Source organism: Stigmatopora nigra, chromosome 14 (assembly GCF_051989575.1).
Source record: "Stigmatopora nigra isolate UIUO_SnigA chromosome 14, RoL_Snig_1.1, whole genome shotgun sequence".
Taxonomy (NCBI): domain Eukaryota; kingdom Metazoa; phylum Chordata; class Actinopteri; order Syngnathiformes; family Syngnathidae; genus Stigmatopora; species Stigmatopora nigra.
In genome coordinates, this window is record NC_135521.1 from 3,920,232 (window position 1) to 3,940,415 (window position 20,184).

The 20,184-nt window shown below is 37.8% G+C and overlaps 1 protein-coding gene across 4 annotated transcripts in view; it reads right to left on the reverse strand.

The window, feature by feature from the left end:
* fgf13a (fibroblast growth factor 13a) overlaps positions 1 to 20,184 on the reverse strand; it is a 75,429-nt gene that overhangs the window by 19,947 nt on the left and 35,298 nt on the right. For 2 of the 4 annotated variants that reach the window (XM_077732839.1, XM_077732838.1), the window contains exon 3: positions 15,081 to 15,248. The exons of 1 other annotated variant lie outside the window; for it this stretch is intronic. In XM_077732839.1, the coding sequence (XP_077588965.1) occupies positions 15,081 to 15,248 (168 nt within the window). Of the gene's footprint in view, positions 1 to 6,477; positions 6,499 to 15,080; positions 15,249 to 20,184 lie in introns of those variants that run through there. One more of the 4 variants, XM_077732843.1, reaches the window with a different exon arrangement.

Genomic DNA, 20,184 nt, shown 5'->3' on the forward strand with positions numbered 1-20,184 from the left:
GATACATGATGGTAGAATGATTGGACGGAACTTATGGTAAATTGAGATTTGACCGCTAGATGGCGTAAGATCCTAAACGGTTGAGCTTGTTACAGTGACTATACTGACCACATTCACACCTTTGTTTGTTATGTCAATGAAGAAATTATTTGAGGGTAGAGATTAGATTATGAATGCCATACAAATAATACAAACATGAGGGTGCCCACTTAATTTAATGAAAGTTAACATGAGAAAAGTGGGACAAAAAACATCATTAATTCTGTTATTACTGTAGGCTTTCAATAAATACCTCAAGACCACGTGTCACATTTTCTCTCATCAACACCCTATTTTACAAAAATATGCCAAGCTACAGTGAACAAGATGCAAGAGTATTCGGATATTTGAGTTGTTTGCCAGGGAAAAATAAAAAAAAATAAAAAACATGAACTCAGCTGTTGCAAAACTCTAACCATCTAAGACTGAATCTGAAATTCATCAACAACAGCATTTAAATGCAAATGACCTTAGAACAGAGACAGAAGCGACTATTGTCAGGACCATTTCTGATAGATAGCAAAATATCACCAGATGGAGCATTGGTTTTTCCGCCTCACTACGATGTAAGCAATCTGGGTTCGATTGCCACTCAGTGGTGTTATTGTAAGCATGAGTGGTTGTCGGTTTCATTGTGCCTTGCGACTGGCGAGCACCCAGTTCGGTGTCCGCCTGCTGCCCGTGGTTGGCTATAGCACCCCAGCCCGCGTGACTTGTGTGGATAAGCAGTACGGAAGAAGAATGAATGAATTTAAGTCATTATTTCACATTGGAAGAGATCAAAAAATGAGTTTTGTGTCTGCTTGTTGTGTGTTTGTGTGTTGTACAATTACAGAGATCTTCTGAATTCCGGTTATCACGGCAATACGTCATGCACGTTGCCATAGAAACTGCACACGCATAGAAGGGTGTGTGAGACAAAGGCGGAAGGGAGAGGATAGATATAGTTCTTTAAGGATGGGCGTTGAATATTACTGCGGAAAAGTGAAAGTCACTTAAGGTCAATTCATTCATTCATCTCCCATACTGTGTATCCGCGCAAAGGTTGTGAGAGTGGCTGGTGCCTATGCCAGCGGACTTTAGGCAAAGGGCTTACTACACCGAAGACTGGTTGCCAGCAAGCCGTAGGACACACAGAGAGACAGTTAACCATTTGCACACCCAACTATACCATCAGAAGCGGGAATCTTCCGCCCGAAGTCAGCTGGGATAGGTTTCGGCACCCCAAAACCCCGACAAGGATAAGTGGTGTTGAAAATGCGTTAGTGACTGAATGATTGTCAAATAAATTATTATTATTAGAGTCTCCAATAGATGAAGAGATGAACAGACTAATCAAAGGACGGTCGGCTGATGGACAACTGAAGAGATAAACCAAACAACTAATGGACCAACCAATAGACAGATTAAACAAGACCAACCAAAAGACCAATAGATCAATTGGCATATTGACAAAAGTACTGATAGACACACCAACCTGACTACCAACAGATGGAATCGACAGATCTATGAATAGTTAAATGATGGGCAGATTAACCGATAGACAAATGGACCAATCTAATACATTTATCAAAAGAACAACCGGTGGACAGAAAGATGAACTGACCAATGGACTGGCCAACACACTAATGTATTTATTGCTCGATGAAATGGCAGACCAACTGGTATTTTATACTGTATTCTAATGTGTGATTATGGGTTGTTTACACTTTACACAACCAGGGTAGCATGTGTAAAAATGTGAACGAGCCCCATCATTTACAAGGCGGTGGCCTACAAGAGGGGGGATTGAAAACTAAAACATTTTAAAAAAGTCCTTCCACAGTGAATCTCTTGACAACATTCCACTGATTCATCGCTATTTAAACAATGTAAAAGGGAATTTTGGGTGATTTCTAGATGGTGATAATTCTACACTAAATATTTGCCAGTAAAGGAGTGAAGATATTGGTGACATCGGTGCTCGTGGTAAGTGTATGAAACCCCACTATAAGGTTGCATGCACATTTGTGTACAGGTAGATTTAACAGCCCAAAAAAGTCATGGGAACACGGAATTAAACCAACAGCAACACATCAGTTTTACGTTTGTGCTTCAGATCGCTTTCCTCTAAATGTGTCCTTAGGGTAAAAAAAAAAAAAACATGGTGAGGCAAAACTGTCATTTTCATGTGCTATTCTGATCACCAACTCCATCTTGAATTTTTTCCCTCCTTTTTTCGTCTACAGCAATATGCTGCAGTTAATTAGGAACCAACAGAATTTCAAGCATCTGTCATGTAACCTCTAAACTTTTGTTCAGTCACTGGCTTCAAAGTGCTGGTGATCAGCACTGCCACAAATCTATCTCACTTCTTTTTCCCTTTTTAGCACAAAAACAACCAAAATATTTTTCACAGATCATCAATGGAGTCTAAATATGGCAGCAAAACAAAGTGCTGGAGCAGTTTCAGTGTGTGCGGAGCCTGCCAGACTTTTTTTTTTTCTTGAGTTTGCCTCATAATCATACAAATTGTAGAAGAGGAGTGAAATAAATAGCAGTCTGGACATTTACAAACTTACCACAAGGACCTCATACATTGGCTTTTGGACAAATACTATGTCTGCAATATTTACTGCAGTTTTGGGTTCATAGTAAGTATCCACAAAAGGGTGATTGAAAACCAATGACGATGATAGACGACCAATCGTGGTGCACATTTTTATCCGTCTGTAGTACAGTTTGATTTAATTTGAAACTAGTAAGCATCTATAATTCATTTGAACTGGACTCATACATTTACTGCATACACTTCAAGTTCAAATGGTTCGAAGAGCTATAATGGCAATAGAAATATTTAAAAAATGTGCACTTAACTATTGTTAAGTGCAAATTTGTTAAGTATTTCTGACTAAATGGATAAAAGACAGCATTGTGCTCTAACCTTATTTCCAATAGTCCCAATTCAAACACTTCCATGTGAATTTACTACTTGAGCCATTATCTTTATATCTTAGTTGAAGAAATAGATTGGAGCCCAGAGTATAGGTCACAAATCATAATGGAACGTCAGAATCAATAGTAGTTGTCTCAATGATGCAATACCAACCATGTTTGACGTGGTATCTAATGAATGATAGACCTTTTTTCCCTGTGTGACAATAAGATGACCCCGCATTTCTAGACATAGATTTACTTTAATAATCCCATGAGGGTAGTTATGGAATTGGTGAAGTATTTAATGAGTCCCTGGGGTTTTGTGGGTCACTTTGATTGACATTTCCTGTCCCCAGGCTGTATGTAGATAGACAGATGGGTTAAAACAGGAAGGTTTGTAAATATTGACATTGCACACAATGCTCATCCTTTTTGCTCTAAACTCCCCTACAATGGATTTGAAGTGAAAACATGTCTTAAATTGCTTATTTTCAGATTCAATTGGAGATGATTTATGTCCAAATCGGGTAACCAGTCATTAAATTTACAATGCAAAATGAACAATGTGTCCGTTAATCTCATGTTTTACAAACTTACAATCGGACAAATATCATATTTTACCCTATGTGGAAAAAAATGAATTATTGGGGAAAATATTTTTAATTTCCCATATTAATTAAATTTTTAATTATATTCAAACATTGGAAATTTAAAGTGTTTACAGTGGCAATTGAGGTACGTCCATATAAGGGGTGCCCAAATGGTCGATCAATTTACCATCAATAGATTAACAACAATATTTGATCAAGTGTGTTGCTTTCCTCAGACAGGCTTTCATGTAATTGGCTGCACCCCAATAATTCATGGGATAAGGCCACTTTGAACAGTGGTCTCACTGTTTTATCATAATGGATTCTTTGGTGCTCTCATTTGTCAATTTTGTGCCAGGAACCAATCATGTGACTTATGTGAATGCCTCTGAGAATCGTTTAACATGATGCAGATGTAACTCTCTCGCACCTCAACATGTCCTGTGTATTTATTTGTATTTTTATGAATACTTAAATGCATTGAATCCACAAAATTTAAATTATGGAGGGATCGCTATATTGGCTATTGCTGTGACATGAAGTATATCAATGCGGAGGTGGATGGGTCTTTAAAAAAGATCTTAGAGAAAATAGGTTTGGGAATCACAGCTCCAGGATGTATGCCTTTTTAGTAATAGCCGAAAATACATAGAATATTGCTAATGGGATCTCTACAGTTTCACTTTAAATCCACGGTAATGGTGGCAGGCAATATAGATTAATCTAGAAAGAGCCACATAGAAGAAAACTGGCAGTAGGTTTATCATGGCAACAGCACCTTATTTTGAGATGAATTTATTGATAGAGTATTTTTCAGATCTTTGGGTAGGACATTGCCATACAAGCGGCATAAACGTTTTTTTTTCTTTTTTTATCAGAAGCAGGGGGTAAACTGGAGGAAGGTATCAAGAGCAAGAGATGGTCACTTGCCAAAAACAAAGCAATGAAAAATGTAAATTAAATATGGTGAGTCATTGGAGGCCTTTTGGCATAACCAGGCGTCATTTTAAGACTTGAGACGACAATAAATAGCTCAGTTTTAGTCCCTCTTTCTCCTTCCTTTAATCTAAGAAAAGAAGACAGCTTCTAGCATGGCGAAAGGGGAAGGAAAATAATAAAATAAAAGGATCAGAAGAAGGTGCTGTCAAAGCAGCTGTCATATTTTTTTAAAGATTGTAATTGTATTAAAACAATGCCAATTTTACCTCTGTTACAGTCCAAAAACAGAATGAGGTGATATTGCTCTCACTTGTGAGACATCACTGATGAAAGAAAGAAAAAAAACAGACAAAAATAATTTAAATGTCCCGTCAATCAATACAGCGCGGCGCTCTTTTTTTAGTTTTTGATGAAGTCATTCTATGAGAATTTCTAAAGCTTTTTTTTTATCCTATCATATCAAAGTTGATACTTCATAAACGTTACGAAAAACAACTTACAATTATTTTATTCCACCACAGTAAATGATCACCATTATTGGTAGCAAAGGATAAATAATATAAAAATATAAATTGAACTTGCGTATGAATGTGAAATTACTTAATAAAAATCCAAATGATGAATGTGAAATTACTTAGTAAAAATCCAAATTATATGAAGTAAAAAAAATGTTAATAAATATAACCTTCCCGGCATACAATTAAAACTATTAAACATTTGCAATCAAGTAATACTAAGAGACATATTCAATATTCTTTTTTTCTTCTTTCGAATAACCTTGCACATATTTGACTTTTCTCATCATCTAAATTTCTGTGGTTCGAAGAATTCTAGAAAATCATTCATTCATTTTATTCTCACAAGGGTTGCGGTGGGTGCTGGAGCTTATCCCAGCTGGCTTTGGGCCAGAGGTGGTGGGGACAGCCTAAATCGGTGGTCAGCCAATTGCAGTCTAGAAGAATAAAGAAAACCCGGATCTCTTCGGGACCATTAAGCACATCTCTAACCTCAACATTACACCACCACATCAGTGGCACGTCCATAAGGAAAACTGTGAATTATTAAAAGAAGTCAAATATGCTGTGGAGCCAACTTGGATGTAAGCATTAATGAAGCTTATTTGAGTTGGGACACTATTGCTGACTGGACTCGCTGGTGCACTCGCATTGGATGACATTGAGCCACAATGGGATCTGACTCCAGATCAGACTTCTGGGGATGGAAAGCACGATCCTACAATAGTCATGGATCGCAACACTGGGGGGATCGAGCAGCTCAGATATGATGGGATTATTTCCGTGTGCTCAAAAGACCAAAGTAATAGCTGAAATAGAGACAGCGGAGCGAGTAAATGGTTCAATATATTCATAAAGTGTCTTTGGTGTGCTCATAACTAATAAAAAAAAATGTCTATGGCCATACATTTGCATACACTTGTACAAGATGTCTCCTTAAACGTGTTGAGTTCAATTAATTTTTTTTTTGTTCCTAGTTATTTCTGAACCACAGTTCAGAAGGCTGATGTCGCGATCTAACCTATTATTATAGGTTTAGAAATGTAGTTTGTGGGTATTAAAATATTGTAATAAGGAACTTCAAAATAAATTTTTTTGCATAAGCAATGAATCAGTCAATTGTATAAGTCATTGAATGTAGATGTTTACAATTGTTTTCTTATGCTTAACTCCAAAAACAAATGTTGAAATGGAATACTAGAAAATTTGAAAAACAATATAACATTACACAAGATAGATTAAAGTACAAATAAAGGTAATACATTTTCAACATTTTAGATTAATTCAAAATAAAAAATGTCACTGAAGAGAAGTTCACTAGGTTTTTTTTTAAATCTAAAATAAATGTTTTGACGATACACAAAAAAGTGGGGATTTTGAGACTTCTCTCCTTTTTTATTTAAAAAAAACATAAGACCTGCAATTTTTGTGGAAAGCAATTCGGAAAATGAATGAATGAATAAATATAGGATACTTACTAATATCTCATTTACTGCTATTGAAGATGATAGAAACCCAATTATTTGCCTCTCTATATCCTTCTACTAAATCACTATCTATCACAAATGGAGTATTTGGATCCACTTTAGTTCATGTATCTAACAAATTACCTGACTTTCAAAAGAGTTGTGGGTTCTATCACCTGCCAAGTACTCATTGATTATTTGATGGCAGATCTAGAATTAGAGTGGGTAAAATGGCAAAAATCCCAAAATCACATCATAGTCCTACTGACACAAACTGTTGGCTAAGTAGGTCACGTTACATACCATCATAAACAGAGTGAGCTCATGCCTGCTTTTCATCTGCCGCTCTTGCTGATGATGTCAGCTCAGAGATCAATCAATAGACGTGTAATAGCGATGGATGGTGCGAGATGAGCTTTGGGGAGGAGCGGTGCAACGCTGATAGAAAACCATTCAGAGCGGCGGTATAAAAAGTAGGGCAAAACGCAGCAGTGAGACAAAAGTGGGTCTCTGTCTGCACATGGTGTGAAACAGCTAAAATGACAGGCCTTGGATTGGTGAAATACTACTTTTAAATCATAACACATTCTTCTAATCTAATCTAATCATTTTGTCTACATTATTATATGACTTTGAATCTTAACTGAGACTGCAGAGAGACGTAAAACCCTCCCACCCCCCAAAAAGGTCAGTTTGAGGCGAAACGTGTACGCTAAACACATGAGACTAGCGTTCTGTATGGAAACGAGAATATTCATGAAGCAAAATGGATGTGATGCATTTGTTTTATGCATCGGGAGGACAGGAGTACAAATGGAAACAGCGGCCGCCCGCTGCGCATGGCGACATCACTAATCTGTTTACGCTTGCACGCAGCATCTAATCGCCTGCTCCTACGGTTAAATAGGAATGAACCGCTCTTTCATATTCATGCGATCTTTAGTGCTGCTGCGCTAATGAAGTCATCAGAAAACAAGAAGCCAAATGGTACAAAGGCACAGAAGCTTATTGCTTTGGTGTGTTAGATTGTGCTTATTTCATTTATCATTTTTTCTCTCATCTTTCTCTTGCATTGATGTTCTTTTGCATGCATGTTGGATTACCAAAAAAACAACTGATCTTTTAGTTTGGTGTAACAACCAAATCTGAAAAGCAAAACAAGCGATCCAGGTTTAGAGCGTGGATTCTGTCCAGGTTTTTTTTTAGCTGTCTGTAGTCAGATATTTGATGGTAAATTGTCTTCTAATTGTCTTACACAGTCTCCTCTTTCAACTAATGATGACACATGATCAGTAGCTTACTCAAGGATACATTGACATGTTGTTTTTGTCAGCGATTTTAGTGTTTTGGATGAAAATTCTTAGGCTAGGCTTAGTTAGTGTTCACTCAATTACCCAAAGCAGGTTCTGGGGATGTGGAAGGAAGTTAGAGTACCCCGATAAAATCCATGCAAGCCAGGGGAGAACATGCAAAATCCATTGAGTGAGACCCACCTGAGATCGAAACCTCAGCCCCGGGGGTGACGGGGCTGATGCACTAACCACTGGGGCACACCCAGTGCTGTTTAGTTTCAGTCAAATATTTGTCATAGTTTTTGACGGCATTAAGTTTACAACTGAAAAATAGTTTTCACGGAATGACACAAATGTAATTTACTTTTGCAACATATAAGAAAATAGGTAAATAAGTACCCTATAGCAGAGCATTCATGCATTCATTTTCTGAACATGGGTCACAGGGAATGCTGGAACCTATCCCAGCTGACTTTGGGCGGACACTCTGAATTGGTGGCCAGCCAATTGGAGGAAAGGGACAACCATTCACGCTCACAGTCATACCTAGGCCCAATTTAGGATGTTCAAACAGCCTACCATACATTCTATTGGAATGTGGGGTGAAACTGAAGTACAACGAAAAAAAGAGGACCGACATGGGAATCAACCCAGTATCCCAAAATTGTGAGGCCAACACCCTAACCACTCATCACCTGGGCCGCCCCTGGTGAAGCATTATTTCACATATTTACCAATAACAATTGACATGTGCAATACTTTTCTTTATTAACAGTGTAGTGTTGATATTGAAGCTGTAATTTTAGTCCATGCAATTGTACTGTCCAAGAAGTAAGCCTTGCAAGATTAATTCATAATTATAATCAAAACAGACTCCTCCACTGGGGCCTTCATAACAATAGGCTCCATATCTTTGATTGACCAGAGGGGGAGTAATTACACAATGTCACCAGTTCCCTCTGGGCATCTCCTATCCCCAGAGGCCTAAAGCCAGCTACGCAACTAGTGCGGTGTTATGCTTTAATGTGATTGAATAATTCCATTACGCACGATTGAAGGAAAAAATCAAGTAAGCTGCTGATGTTTTGTTTAAAAGGTCAGCAACAAGGAAAGTAAATCACAAAAGGGAGTGAGGAAAGTTCCTGGATCTCCAAGCGTGACCTGCAATATGCAACATCATCATGCAGGGTCAAAGCGATTAGGGCGTAATCATCAACGCTGTGGCATTCGGCAGTGCAGATTAGAGATGGAGACTTTGTGTTAATGATGATGTTGATGATTTGCATGAGATCATCAGTCCTCCCATTAGGGCCATTACATCATGGTACTCGCATACACGCAATAATAATCCACCAGATCACACGTGTGCACAACAGCAGCCTTTTTAATGGCATTTTAATTATCAAATGATGAGATGTTTAAAAAAATATTGCCCCTTTTTGCCTCACATTATTAACAAATTATAAGTATTGCCTTTCGCGGGATTATAAAATATATTTTTATTGTTCTTTTTAATATTTCCTTTAGTGAATGTAAATTTAAAAATCCTAGGCAAAAAGAGTGAGAGTAAAATATATCATACAACTCTCAATACTGTGATCATTCACTACTTTGCGGCTTCAGTGGTTCACATTTTTTGTCAGAAGACATGGGATTTTTAATGAACTCAGCTCCAAACAAGATGGCAGGTACCGGTCTTTTACTCGGAAACATAGCTTTCTGAGCGGACTGGGTGGCCAGGAGCCACAGTGAGGTTGAATTTGTTTCATTAATGCGAGGCCCGGATGACTTTACGACGGTCGCCATTGTCTATTTCCGAAAATAGAGCTCTCTGAGCGTACAGGACGGCTGAGAGCATCAGTGAGGGAGGATTTTTTTCCCAGGAATGTGATACCGGGCGACCTAATGGCGGACGTCTTTGCCCTTATCCGAAACGATTAGCTTAGTATCTACGACTGAAGGCAAAAAACATACACTTCATTTTGCCTTGAAAATGGAATCCCGCATTTGAATGAGTGGTTGTTCCTCTCCTTATGCCCTGTGATTAGCTAGAAACCAATTCAGGGTCACCCCGCCCACAGTTAGATTGGATATGCTCCAGTGTCCCTACGATGGTACATAAATGAATGAATGAATAAAGCAAAATGCCAGAGTGTAAAGGAAACACAAATTCAGTAAGAACAAGTATGGAAAAAAAATCATAAAGGTATATAACCTCTGAATTGATTGCATCCATAAAACTTTATATGAAACATAAATCTGGCTAAACATGTATCAGCGTGTATAAGAACAATGATGTATGAACGAGCACGTGACTGACTATATTTTGCAGAATTGAGCTGCATGCTAAGTGAGCCCGTTAGCAGTCTTGACAATTGAAGAATGATCCTTTCATTAACAGCATGCAGTATTCATATCTAACCTATCCATTGTCTTGGCACACATTCAAAATGACCTTGATCACAGTGGGATACTAATGATGTAGTGAAGGGGAATGAATATTTGACAAGCACACTCCATGTGAGTTCCATTAAGCATGTTTTAATAATTTCTTTAGAATCTTAGTCACCCTGCTTGAAGCAATCATTCATTTATTTCCCGCTTATCCTCACAAAGGTTGTGATGGTGCGGGAACCAATCTTGGTTGCCAGCCAATCACAGGGCACAAGGAGATCAACGGCTATTCACACTCATACTCATAATTAGAGGCAATCTAGAGTTTTCAACCAGCCTAAAACCCAAACGGGAACTCAGAACACACCGGGGATTGATCCCTCGATCTCTGAACTGTGAGGCAGACGTTCTAACCACTCATCAATGTGACGGATCATTTTATTTGGATGATTATTTGAGGTTACAATGAACGTTTTACATGAATTCCTTTACATACTTATATGTGTCAATTTGGTATCATATAAGTAACGTGTTTGTTTGTACACTTGGGTTTCTCCTATCCAATATAACATCTGCTAATGGTCACAAAGGGTGCTGGATCTTATACCAGCTGACTTTGGGCACCAAGCAGGGGACACTGAATTGATGGCCAGCCAATTTCAGGGCATTCACGCTCACACATACAACGGGTATATTTTAAAAACTCAAACCATGACACTGAAAATGAATCCCCTTGCAACTTTTTCTCTCTTTCTGTTGTCAAAGAATTGGCTTTTTCTAACCCATAGACAGGCTCCAGTGCTCAACATAAATATCTACAGCCCAACAGATTTATTTGAATATAACTCAATTCATGGCTCAGTATATACAATACTACAATACTTTTCCTGAATATAAAACACAGATGCAAATCAACAACACGTCTATTTGTACTATAGTTCACTTGTTTGTGTTTTTTCCTTTCTTTTCTTGAAGATTTAAGAGCACAGGCATAAAAAAGACACCCCACAGAGCACTTTGAGTGGACACTGAATTGGCAAAAGCAAGTGTAGAACAACCTGGACATGATCCAGAAAATTAACTACCATTAGGAAGCAAGTACACAAACAATCAGTGTCAAGGCTAGAGCAGTGAAGTAAGCAGTGAAAAAGAGGGGGCAATTTAAAGTTTGTCTTTATCCTGGGTCTTTTGTAGAAGTAGAGAACCTATTTGCTAAATATTTCTTGAATAAATAGCTCATATCCATCCTATTTGTATCTTAAATGCCAGCTGTTTCTCTATCTTACTTATGTAAAAAAGGGATTTTGTACCAGGGTTTATTTGTAGCATATGCATAAGAGGGTTTCATTAAGCAAAGTAAGAAACAAAATCAAGGCTGACTATTTTATAAAAATATAAAACATAATGTTGGATGTCTAATTTAATTCAGCTCTTAAATAATGGATAATCTAGCCTATCATGGGATTCAGTACTTTCTTCTACGATGCTGAAAAGGTTATGGTGAAAGGGTTATGTTTGCATGCTCTGTGACAGATGTTGCATTCATAAAAAAATAATATTTGAAATATTATGTTCATCAAAAAACACATCAGCAAACAGAAGTTGATGATGCATCAGAATGAGCTGCAGATGTTTGCAATCTGTTAGCATTATATTTATCGGCTTTCAAATATGTTGTTGCAATGTGACCGTTTTGTCATTTTAGATTGGGTCATCAATTATTGTTGTAATGTCACACTCAGAATTGCTGAGAAGAAAATGTTTGGGTTGGAATAACTGTGAAAAGATAAAAGACAACAGGATTTGAATGCCAAATTTGTTTTTTACCCTTTAAATTATTGTAGTGCCCTCTTTTTAATATTTTGACACACATTAGGATCTTTAACTGTTTTATTTGAGGTTCAATTTGGTCACAAATAAAGGTAAGACAATAGAAAAATACCATTTTAGTTTTTTCCGTTATATTTGTTTTCTGTAGGTGTGGTCTCAGCACCAATCAATTGAATCTTCGTATCTGTTCCGATCATTCATCATCTATCCTCGTAAAAGTTGCGGGGGTTGCTGGAGCCAATCCCTGCTGACATCAAGCAAAAGGGAGACTACACCCTAGACTGGTCAGCAGTCAGTTGTATGGCACGCAGAAACAAACAAGCATACGCACTCAGAATCGTACCACCAAGCGGGAATTGATCCCACGCTTTCCAGCGCAGAACTCAGACGAGTGACACACTACCCCATCAGGTGGCCCATATCGTGAAGGATCACATTTAGTTTGTAGTTCCATTCAAGCATGGATTGCATTTAGTTCTAAGGTCCATTTAGGCATGGATCACATTTAGTTCCATAAGAGCCAATTTTAACATCATAACAAAAAAAAAGCCTTATCAGCTTTAAGAAGGTCCCTTAATAGGTCAAAAAATTGCTGCCAAACTGCATATTTGACATGACTTTTTGACTTTTCTGGCAGCCAAGCCGACCAGTCATGGAATCACATTATGGCTGCATCATTTATTCATCAAAACGTAGTGTGACAAACAACATTTTGTGTCGAAAGACGGACTGCAAAGGCAAACTAAGCACGTTACTGTTATAGTCCCGAGGCCAAGCGACGGACCGCAGTTATGAGGAGCGATGGCGGCCCTGTCAAAGATAATTGCGCTGCGTCGGCATTGCGGTGAATCAATGCCATGTATTTTGCATCGGGCGTGGGAAATGAATAGAGATGCTGGCCTGCTTACGTTCCAATGGCTGAGTGAGTAGCAGATGAGCCATTTTGGCTTTGCGGATGAAAATAATTGCTGCAGATAGTGAACAGAATGTTGAGCAGCACAGGTGTTTAACTACATTAGTGCGTTGTGAAACTGGAACACTCCATTCTCCAATTTTGTAAAAAATATGACAGCAGCTGTCACCATGGCACAATTTAAAACACATGACTAAGGATGGCAGGATTATTCTTTGTAGGAAGAAATGTTCGATGGAAAAGTGGCAGAAATTTGTGCTGAAATGTCATTGTGAATATCTGTGTATCTAAAAATCACAGTATGCGAGTACAAACACCAGGACTGGCAGTGGCCTGCATTATAAATGCTCTATTTACACAGATTTGCAACCCCAGGCATGTTGCTTTGTTTTCAACTGTTGGGAGAAGAGGGAAAGGAAACCACAGGTGCCCCTATGCCACATTTGTTTTCTCCATGCACAGTATGAACAGTCAAATTCTGATTTTTTTCCCCCCATTCATTCATTCAAGGAGGAAAACCACTCAAGTAACTCTATGTGTTTTTACTTAAGTATTGTTACCCACTATAGATATTTTAACTTTTTTTTGGTTCATGTTGTAATTTCCCCGGGTGTTGCTATTGCTTTAGACATTAACTTAATCATTGATTAAAGCTGAACAATAGCGCATCATGGTGAAGATAAAGGGGTGCTACTAAGTGGTTTTATTTCTTTCTGCAACCTTTTCAACCAGAAATGATACCTCTATCCAAATAATTACCAAAATAGTCTTCATCTTGAGTATTATTTGGGCAACAATGGGGAGTGGAAAACAAATCAACAAGCAAACAGAAGTAACTCCTGAGAAGGAGTCGATGGGTCAGCCAAACTAACACCAAACACTGATTTATACAGTAACCCAATTGAATAATGCAGAAAACTTAATGGTAGCATGAAATATAATTATTCCATCCGATTTTCTTGGCAGTGATAGAGAAATGATGCAGTCAAGCGTTCGAAAATCTGCAGCGTCACATCTGTGTCTTAATGTGTGTTGCCTGCACTTGGTTTAACACAGTTTTCCCCCATAATGATGTCCTCATGAGCAGCTTATGTAAGAGCTTAAATCTCCTCGCCCCTCCTTTGTAAAGTCACACACATCCAAGTAAAACTCCAAGTAAACCGAATAACACATCTGCACTACAGCAGGGGACTAGATCTTAACGAATCCGGCAACTGCACATCCGGTCAGACATGAACAGGTCAAGAGGAAGTGCATGTTAACAATTCTCAGGGGCAAACCAGCCCACAAAATCAGTAGTTGGCAAACAGCACAGCAGCTCGGAAAGTTTTCACTCTTCTGAGTGGTATGGGAGAAGAATTATTAACTTTAAAGATTAAATTAATCAAATAATAATAGAAATAATCAAGATTTTTTGTGGGAAAAAATGGATGAAATGAATTATTAATTTTAAAGATTAAACTAATGTAGTAATAACAATAGTAATGTTCAAGATTTTTTTTAGGGAAAACAATTCTTAGATTAATCGATCAACACTAATAATAATCTAATGTATTGTATGCTTTAATGTAAAAAGGAAAATTGTGATACACATAAAACGTGTATAGATTATTTAATATGTTTGTGAATTAATCAATACTAAATAAGTGGGTTATCATCAACTTTGAAAGATATTTTTCAATAACAAATGGGGGAGGTGATTAGATTTAATGGAAAAAATGTAAAAGGTAAAAGTCACAGGGGTCAAAAAAGTTATTCTGAGGCATTTTAGTTAAATTCTGCAGGTTAGGCGATATGATGAGAAGATGACGAAGGTCACATAGATCAGACACACAATGATGCTTTGAATTTGAATTCTGCTCTCTCATCATGTTCCTCTAGTTAAACATCGGTTCACCCTACAGCTTCTCTGCACGGAAGCACAATCTCAACATTCAGTACACATATTTGGAAATGTACTAGAAAGGGACAGCAGTTTCTCAACAAAAAAAATAGGGCAGGAATAAAAGAGTCTAAGCTTTAAGGGAGTTATCAGTTCACACAGAATATGAGAGAGAAGTGGGGAGAGAGAGAGAGAGAGAGCGTGAGAGAGAGAGAGAGATTGGTGGTGAGGGAGTTGGGGGAGTAGACGGATACGGGCAGGGGGAGCATGAGCAGATATAAACAAGGAGGGAGTGCGAACAAACCTTCGGGCTCAGCGTTCTCTTTGTGGACGGCTTGCTTCAGCGGGCAGCAGAATATTTCGTGACACTTAGCACGAAAGGGGGACCCTTTACTCCTTATATCCGCAGAGTGGATGGAGTCCTGCCGTAACATAATGTACTCCTGGGTACCTGGGGCAGCATCATCCTGGACTGTAGTAGTGCCATAACAGAATGAACTGGGATTAGAAAACTCAAAAAATAAAAAATAAAATAAAAACAACAACATACATGGCTGAAAAACAAAGTACTGGCAAAAAGAGCCAAAAAAGGAGGTTCAAAAAAAACTAAGAGTGAAATGACCCATTTTTGTTTGAAAAATTGGATGGTATTTATCGTATTTTCCACACTATAAGGCGCACCTTCAATGAATGGCATATTTTAAAACTTTTTCCATATGTAAGGTGCACTATATTACAAGGCGCTACAGAAGAGGTTGGAGTTACGTTAATAATGCATCTATAAGACGGCGCTGCGCTACAGGGAATGTCAACAAAACAGTCAGATAGGTCAGTCAAACTTTATTAATAGATTGTTATATTTTTACATCTTGAGTTAATGAGACAAAGGTCAAGTTCAGAAAACATATTTTGCAAAAACATAACAGAATAGCCTATTTTACTGGAATTTTCATGCTATGTGATTCATTCATCTTACATCTACCATCCTCGTAATGGTTACAGTGGTCGTTGGAGCCTATGCCAGAAAACTTTTCAGCTTGGTGGTGGGCAAAAAAATGCCACCAACAAGCTGCAAAGTTTCTACAATTGTGCAGTGCTTTAAAATTAATCACAGAATGGGCACAAGGCAGGCATTGAAAAAGGGGCTTCAACAACAGTTGCAACAAGCTGCAAGCAAACGTGCGGTCTCCAAGATCAAATCATTTGTTAGTAAGTATTCGCTCTTCGACTTGCACAAACTATGTCCCATTGGCAAGCAGGAAAGCAGATGTTAAGGCATGCATGGGACCCACAGGTCGCAACAGGCGTCATGCTTACCCCCATTGATGCTGCTAAGCAATCATTGTGTGTGCACATGTGAACATATGTGTCTAATCCTCTTCTGGGATACTGTGAAAAGCCCTGCATGTATGTGTATGGGTGTGTGTGTATCGGTGTGTGTGTGTGTGTGTGTGTGTGTGTGTGTGTGTGTGTTACATCTGTCCTCTTGTGGGTACAGACCAAGCTTGGCGCCAATCACTGACCCACTTACTCCCTGTTGATGGATTAACATCTAACTAAATCAGGACAAAAAAATGCAGCGTTTTTCTCTCAGAATAAAAATGGAAGAGGAATCAAAGAATCAAATGCCTTTATTGTCATTATACAGGTATAATGAGATATAAAGTTTCACCATGAAGTGCACATAATAATAGATCAATAAATAAGTAATAAATAAATCAATGTGTGTAATTTATCTCTCCATTTGTGTGTGATCAAACATGTGCATACTTCATAATGCTTTTCTCAAAATATGAGGTGCATGGAGATAAAGCTGATGCGTTTCCCATTTTATTTTGTTTGATTCATGACCTACATTTTATAGATACAAAATATGTTGGCAGTGAACTGAACTCAGTACAGGAAGCCGCAAATCCTGTACACGTTGTGATAACAAATAAACTAGAAATATTTAAATAATACTTGGTCAAAATATAACAATAATAACCTATTGGCATATTTTCTTTATTCTCTGCACAGAAATTAGGAGTAAATATTAAGGAGAGGTTTAATGTATGTCAACATAAAGTAAGATATACAGTGAGTGAATCATGTTTGATTCATTATTTTTTATTATATTATTTTTTTATATCGTGGAAAACAGTATGAATACATTTTATTTCCCTAATTTAAACTACCAAAGATAATTAAATAATTTCAAGTTTTGAGTTATGCATGGGTTTGCATTTGTGTCCGTCCTCCCACATCCCAAAACATGGATGGTACGCTGGTTTCATATATTTTGCGTTTACATCATTATATGACAAATGTGGATAAAAAGCAACACTCAAATAGAAGCAATTCGGGTACTACATCAACTGCAGTATGAGAGTAATTAATAACGATGTCAAAAATGACTGACATCTACTTTTTTATGTTCATCATCCATCTTAACTTCTTCCCATCGTCACAAGTCTCCAACCTAGGAGCTCTTTGACGCTCAGCATCCGCATTTTGTGTGTATGTACATACTGCATAAAAAGTCTCTAACAAAGACCTATAATCTGGTTATATTTCATCACCATAACATATGCGGATCCCATTTCCTCAGTGACTACTGTGACATTTCTGCACTAACAGAAGGTCAAGAGAAAGCCCCCGGACTGCCCGGAAAATCCACAACGACTCGAATTTTAATGTGAGTCAGGGAATGCTGTAATTTCCCTCCATTAATTGACTCCATTCTGGTGCACTCGAAGCCCAGCAAATGAGTGGGGGACCTGTGGCTGTCAATCAAGGTGAGCTAAAACCTGATGGGAAAATCCCATCTGGAAACCTGAAATACCTGACAAAATACCTAAATAGCTCAGTAGACTGTGGTTTGGTAGCTCATAATCAAAATAACACTCACAAGTGGATGCATTGGTTTTATCACTGCATTTGTTAATCTTTCTTACTCGTGAACTTTTACTCAGGTAAATTAATAGCTTCACCAGCAAATGTGCCATTGTTAAGGGAAATCTAAAGATCCGCCTTCAAAGCTCAGGCTTGAGTTTGTCCTCAAAATGACCAAAAACTGATCTGAGACACAGACTTGCAAAATCCTTTAAGTTGTCACCAGGGAAGGCTAAGCCTGATTGCACAAAGTGTGAAGAGAAACTGTAGTATTACACAAGTGGACGAAAGTTTGGCTGCTCAGTGCAATATGTCTAAGTGACAATAATGACAAATTAAGAACATTTTAATAATTGTGCAGTTAAATTCATGAAAATGTTTTATGATGGTATCCTTATTGAATATAATGCTGGGCAAACATTAAAATTCAGACCTATGGAAAATCATGTCCTCTAAACAAAAAAAACTACAAGATATAATCAAGTGTGCAATTTTCCCTAATAATTTTTAAAAATATCTAATTATTTCAGCATGAGACACTATTCAGTAGAAATGCAAAATATATAGTTCTATATAGAATAAATAGAAATATAAGTATTTTTTGGGCAATTGTCCTACTATTTTCCATGATTAACATTGATTGACAGATAGATGAGTCTTCTATAAACCAATTGTGCTTTTTGGAAAGCCAGAATGCATGACAAAACAGAGAAAAAATATAAACCAGTGATCCAAATGCATCAACCAGCTGCTCTATGTTGCCACCAGCCTACTTTCTCAATTCATTATGCGTTTACGCGTCACAAAGAATTGAAAAATGAAGAGCCTACTTTCAGTTTTATCTTTGCCAAAGCCTTGATGAAGAATACAGATTGAGAGTGAAAGATTGCCTGATTCACGACCAATCAGGGTTTTGAAAACTCACATTAGATCGAGCACTCTGGAGTGAGCTGTCACCGAGGTTCATTATAGTTCATGATATACAGGCACCAATTCTCCCCCTCTGGACCTTCAGAAAGCTGCAATAGATGTCCTTGCACCCCTGACAGGAATAAATCGCTCCGTAATGGTCAGTTGACTTCAAATAGAAGAGCAGGGTTGAGTTGTATCTCACATGGGTTACTTGCTCATTTAGTCAAACCTCCCCCTTTGACATAGGAGGGATCCACCGGTTTTATTTATGGTTGTAGGAGCTCTGATCTGACAGGAGCAGGCAATATTTACTATATGGAGTATAAAGCATGTAATATGCAATAACCATCCCTGTGCCCCATTGTCCAAGCAAGTTTAATTATATGTAGACAAGCTATTACATTAAAAACCTTTGTGAGTTCAAAGCCCCCATTCACAATACCTGTCTTATCTTCAAGTGGAGTTCAAGGACTTGTCTTATCAAGAGGAGTCGAAACATGTTTCAATTGTTGATGCTCAATTTGCTTAAGTGATCGCTTATAAGCAACAGGAAAGTAAGTGTAAAATGCTTGATGAATACCTTACGGTACTTATGGAATTAAGAATCACATCGATGCCACTCAGTGTTTAGATAGTGTGGATAGACATTTGCAGGTAAGACTATAATTCTAGAGAAATTAGTGGAGTGGAAAAATAAATGTATGGCGTGGATAGCGTCGCTAAATTCCACTACTCTTGCAAGTTTTCTTGCAACCTGAAATCCAGTATCGAAGCAACCTACCTCCATCTAGGTAAGGGGCAAACTACATTCTGGACCTGTCACCAATCAGTTGTAGAAACCAAAATCCAAGCCAACAAATGTGCATGCTTAATTTGGAGTTTTAGTCGAAATTTAGTCTCATTCGAAACACTGGCATGTAATATTAATAATAATGAGACATAGGCTTTGTCATTATCATTGAGTCCTCAAAAGCCTAATTGTCATCATACCCAGCTGCGTATGACGAAATTGGTGGTGAAAGTCAATGGCAGCCAATGATATCTTTCAAACACGGGATTTAAAGCCACAAAACCACATTAGATGTGCTCTCTCATTTTCGAGTTAGGATATCACATTGAATGTAGAAACATATCCTTGATGTTTTAACATTGCAGATTTAAATATAACACCACCATTCAAATGATCTGGCAAAATGTTCCGAGTGTTGACAACCGAAACCGTTAAGAGGACTTCTCTTTAAACAACGAAATAAAATCCCAATTCATCAAAAAAGAGAGGATACAAAATTTCAATTGCTGAGAATGTAAATCACAAGCACGAGAGAAAAATAAGCTTTTGAAGTATGGCAATTGGGATACATATTATATCTGAGTGTGTACGATTCAGAATAATTTACAAAGTGAGAAAATCAGAGTATACGGAAAATTACCTCGAGAGTCATCAAAGTACAAAGAAGTCCAATTGAAAACATGAAATATCACACAATGGTCAGCCATCTATTGCAGCGGAAAAGAACTATTATGGCATGTAACAAGGCTGGTGTTGGAGGAAATGGCAGCCACCATAATGAAGGAACTTTTGAGCAGAGATGAGCTGTCAGAACAAGAATTCCACTATCACA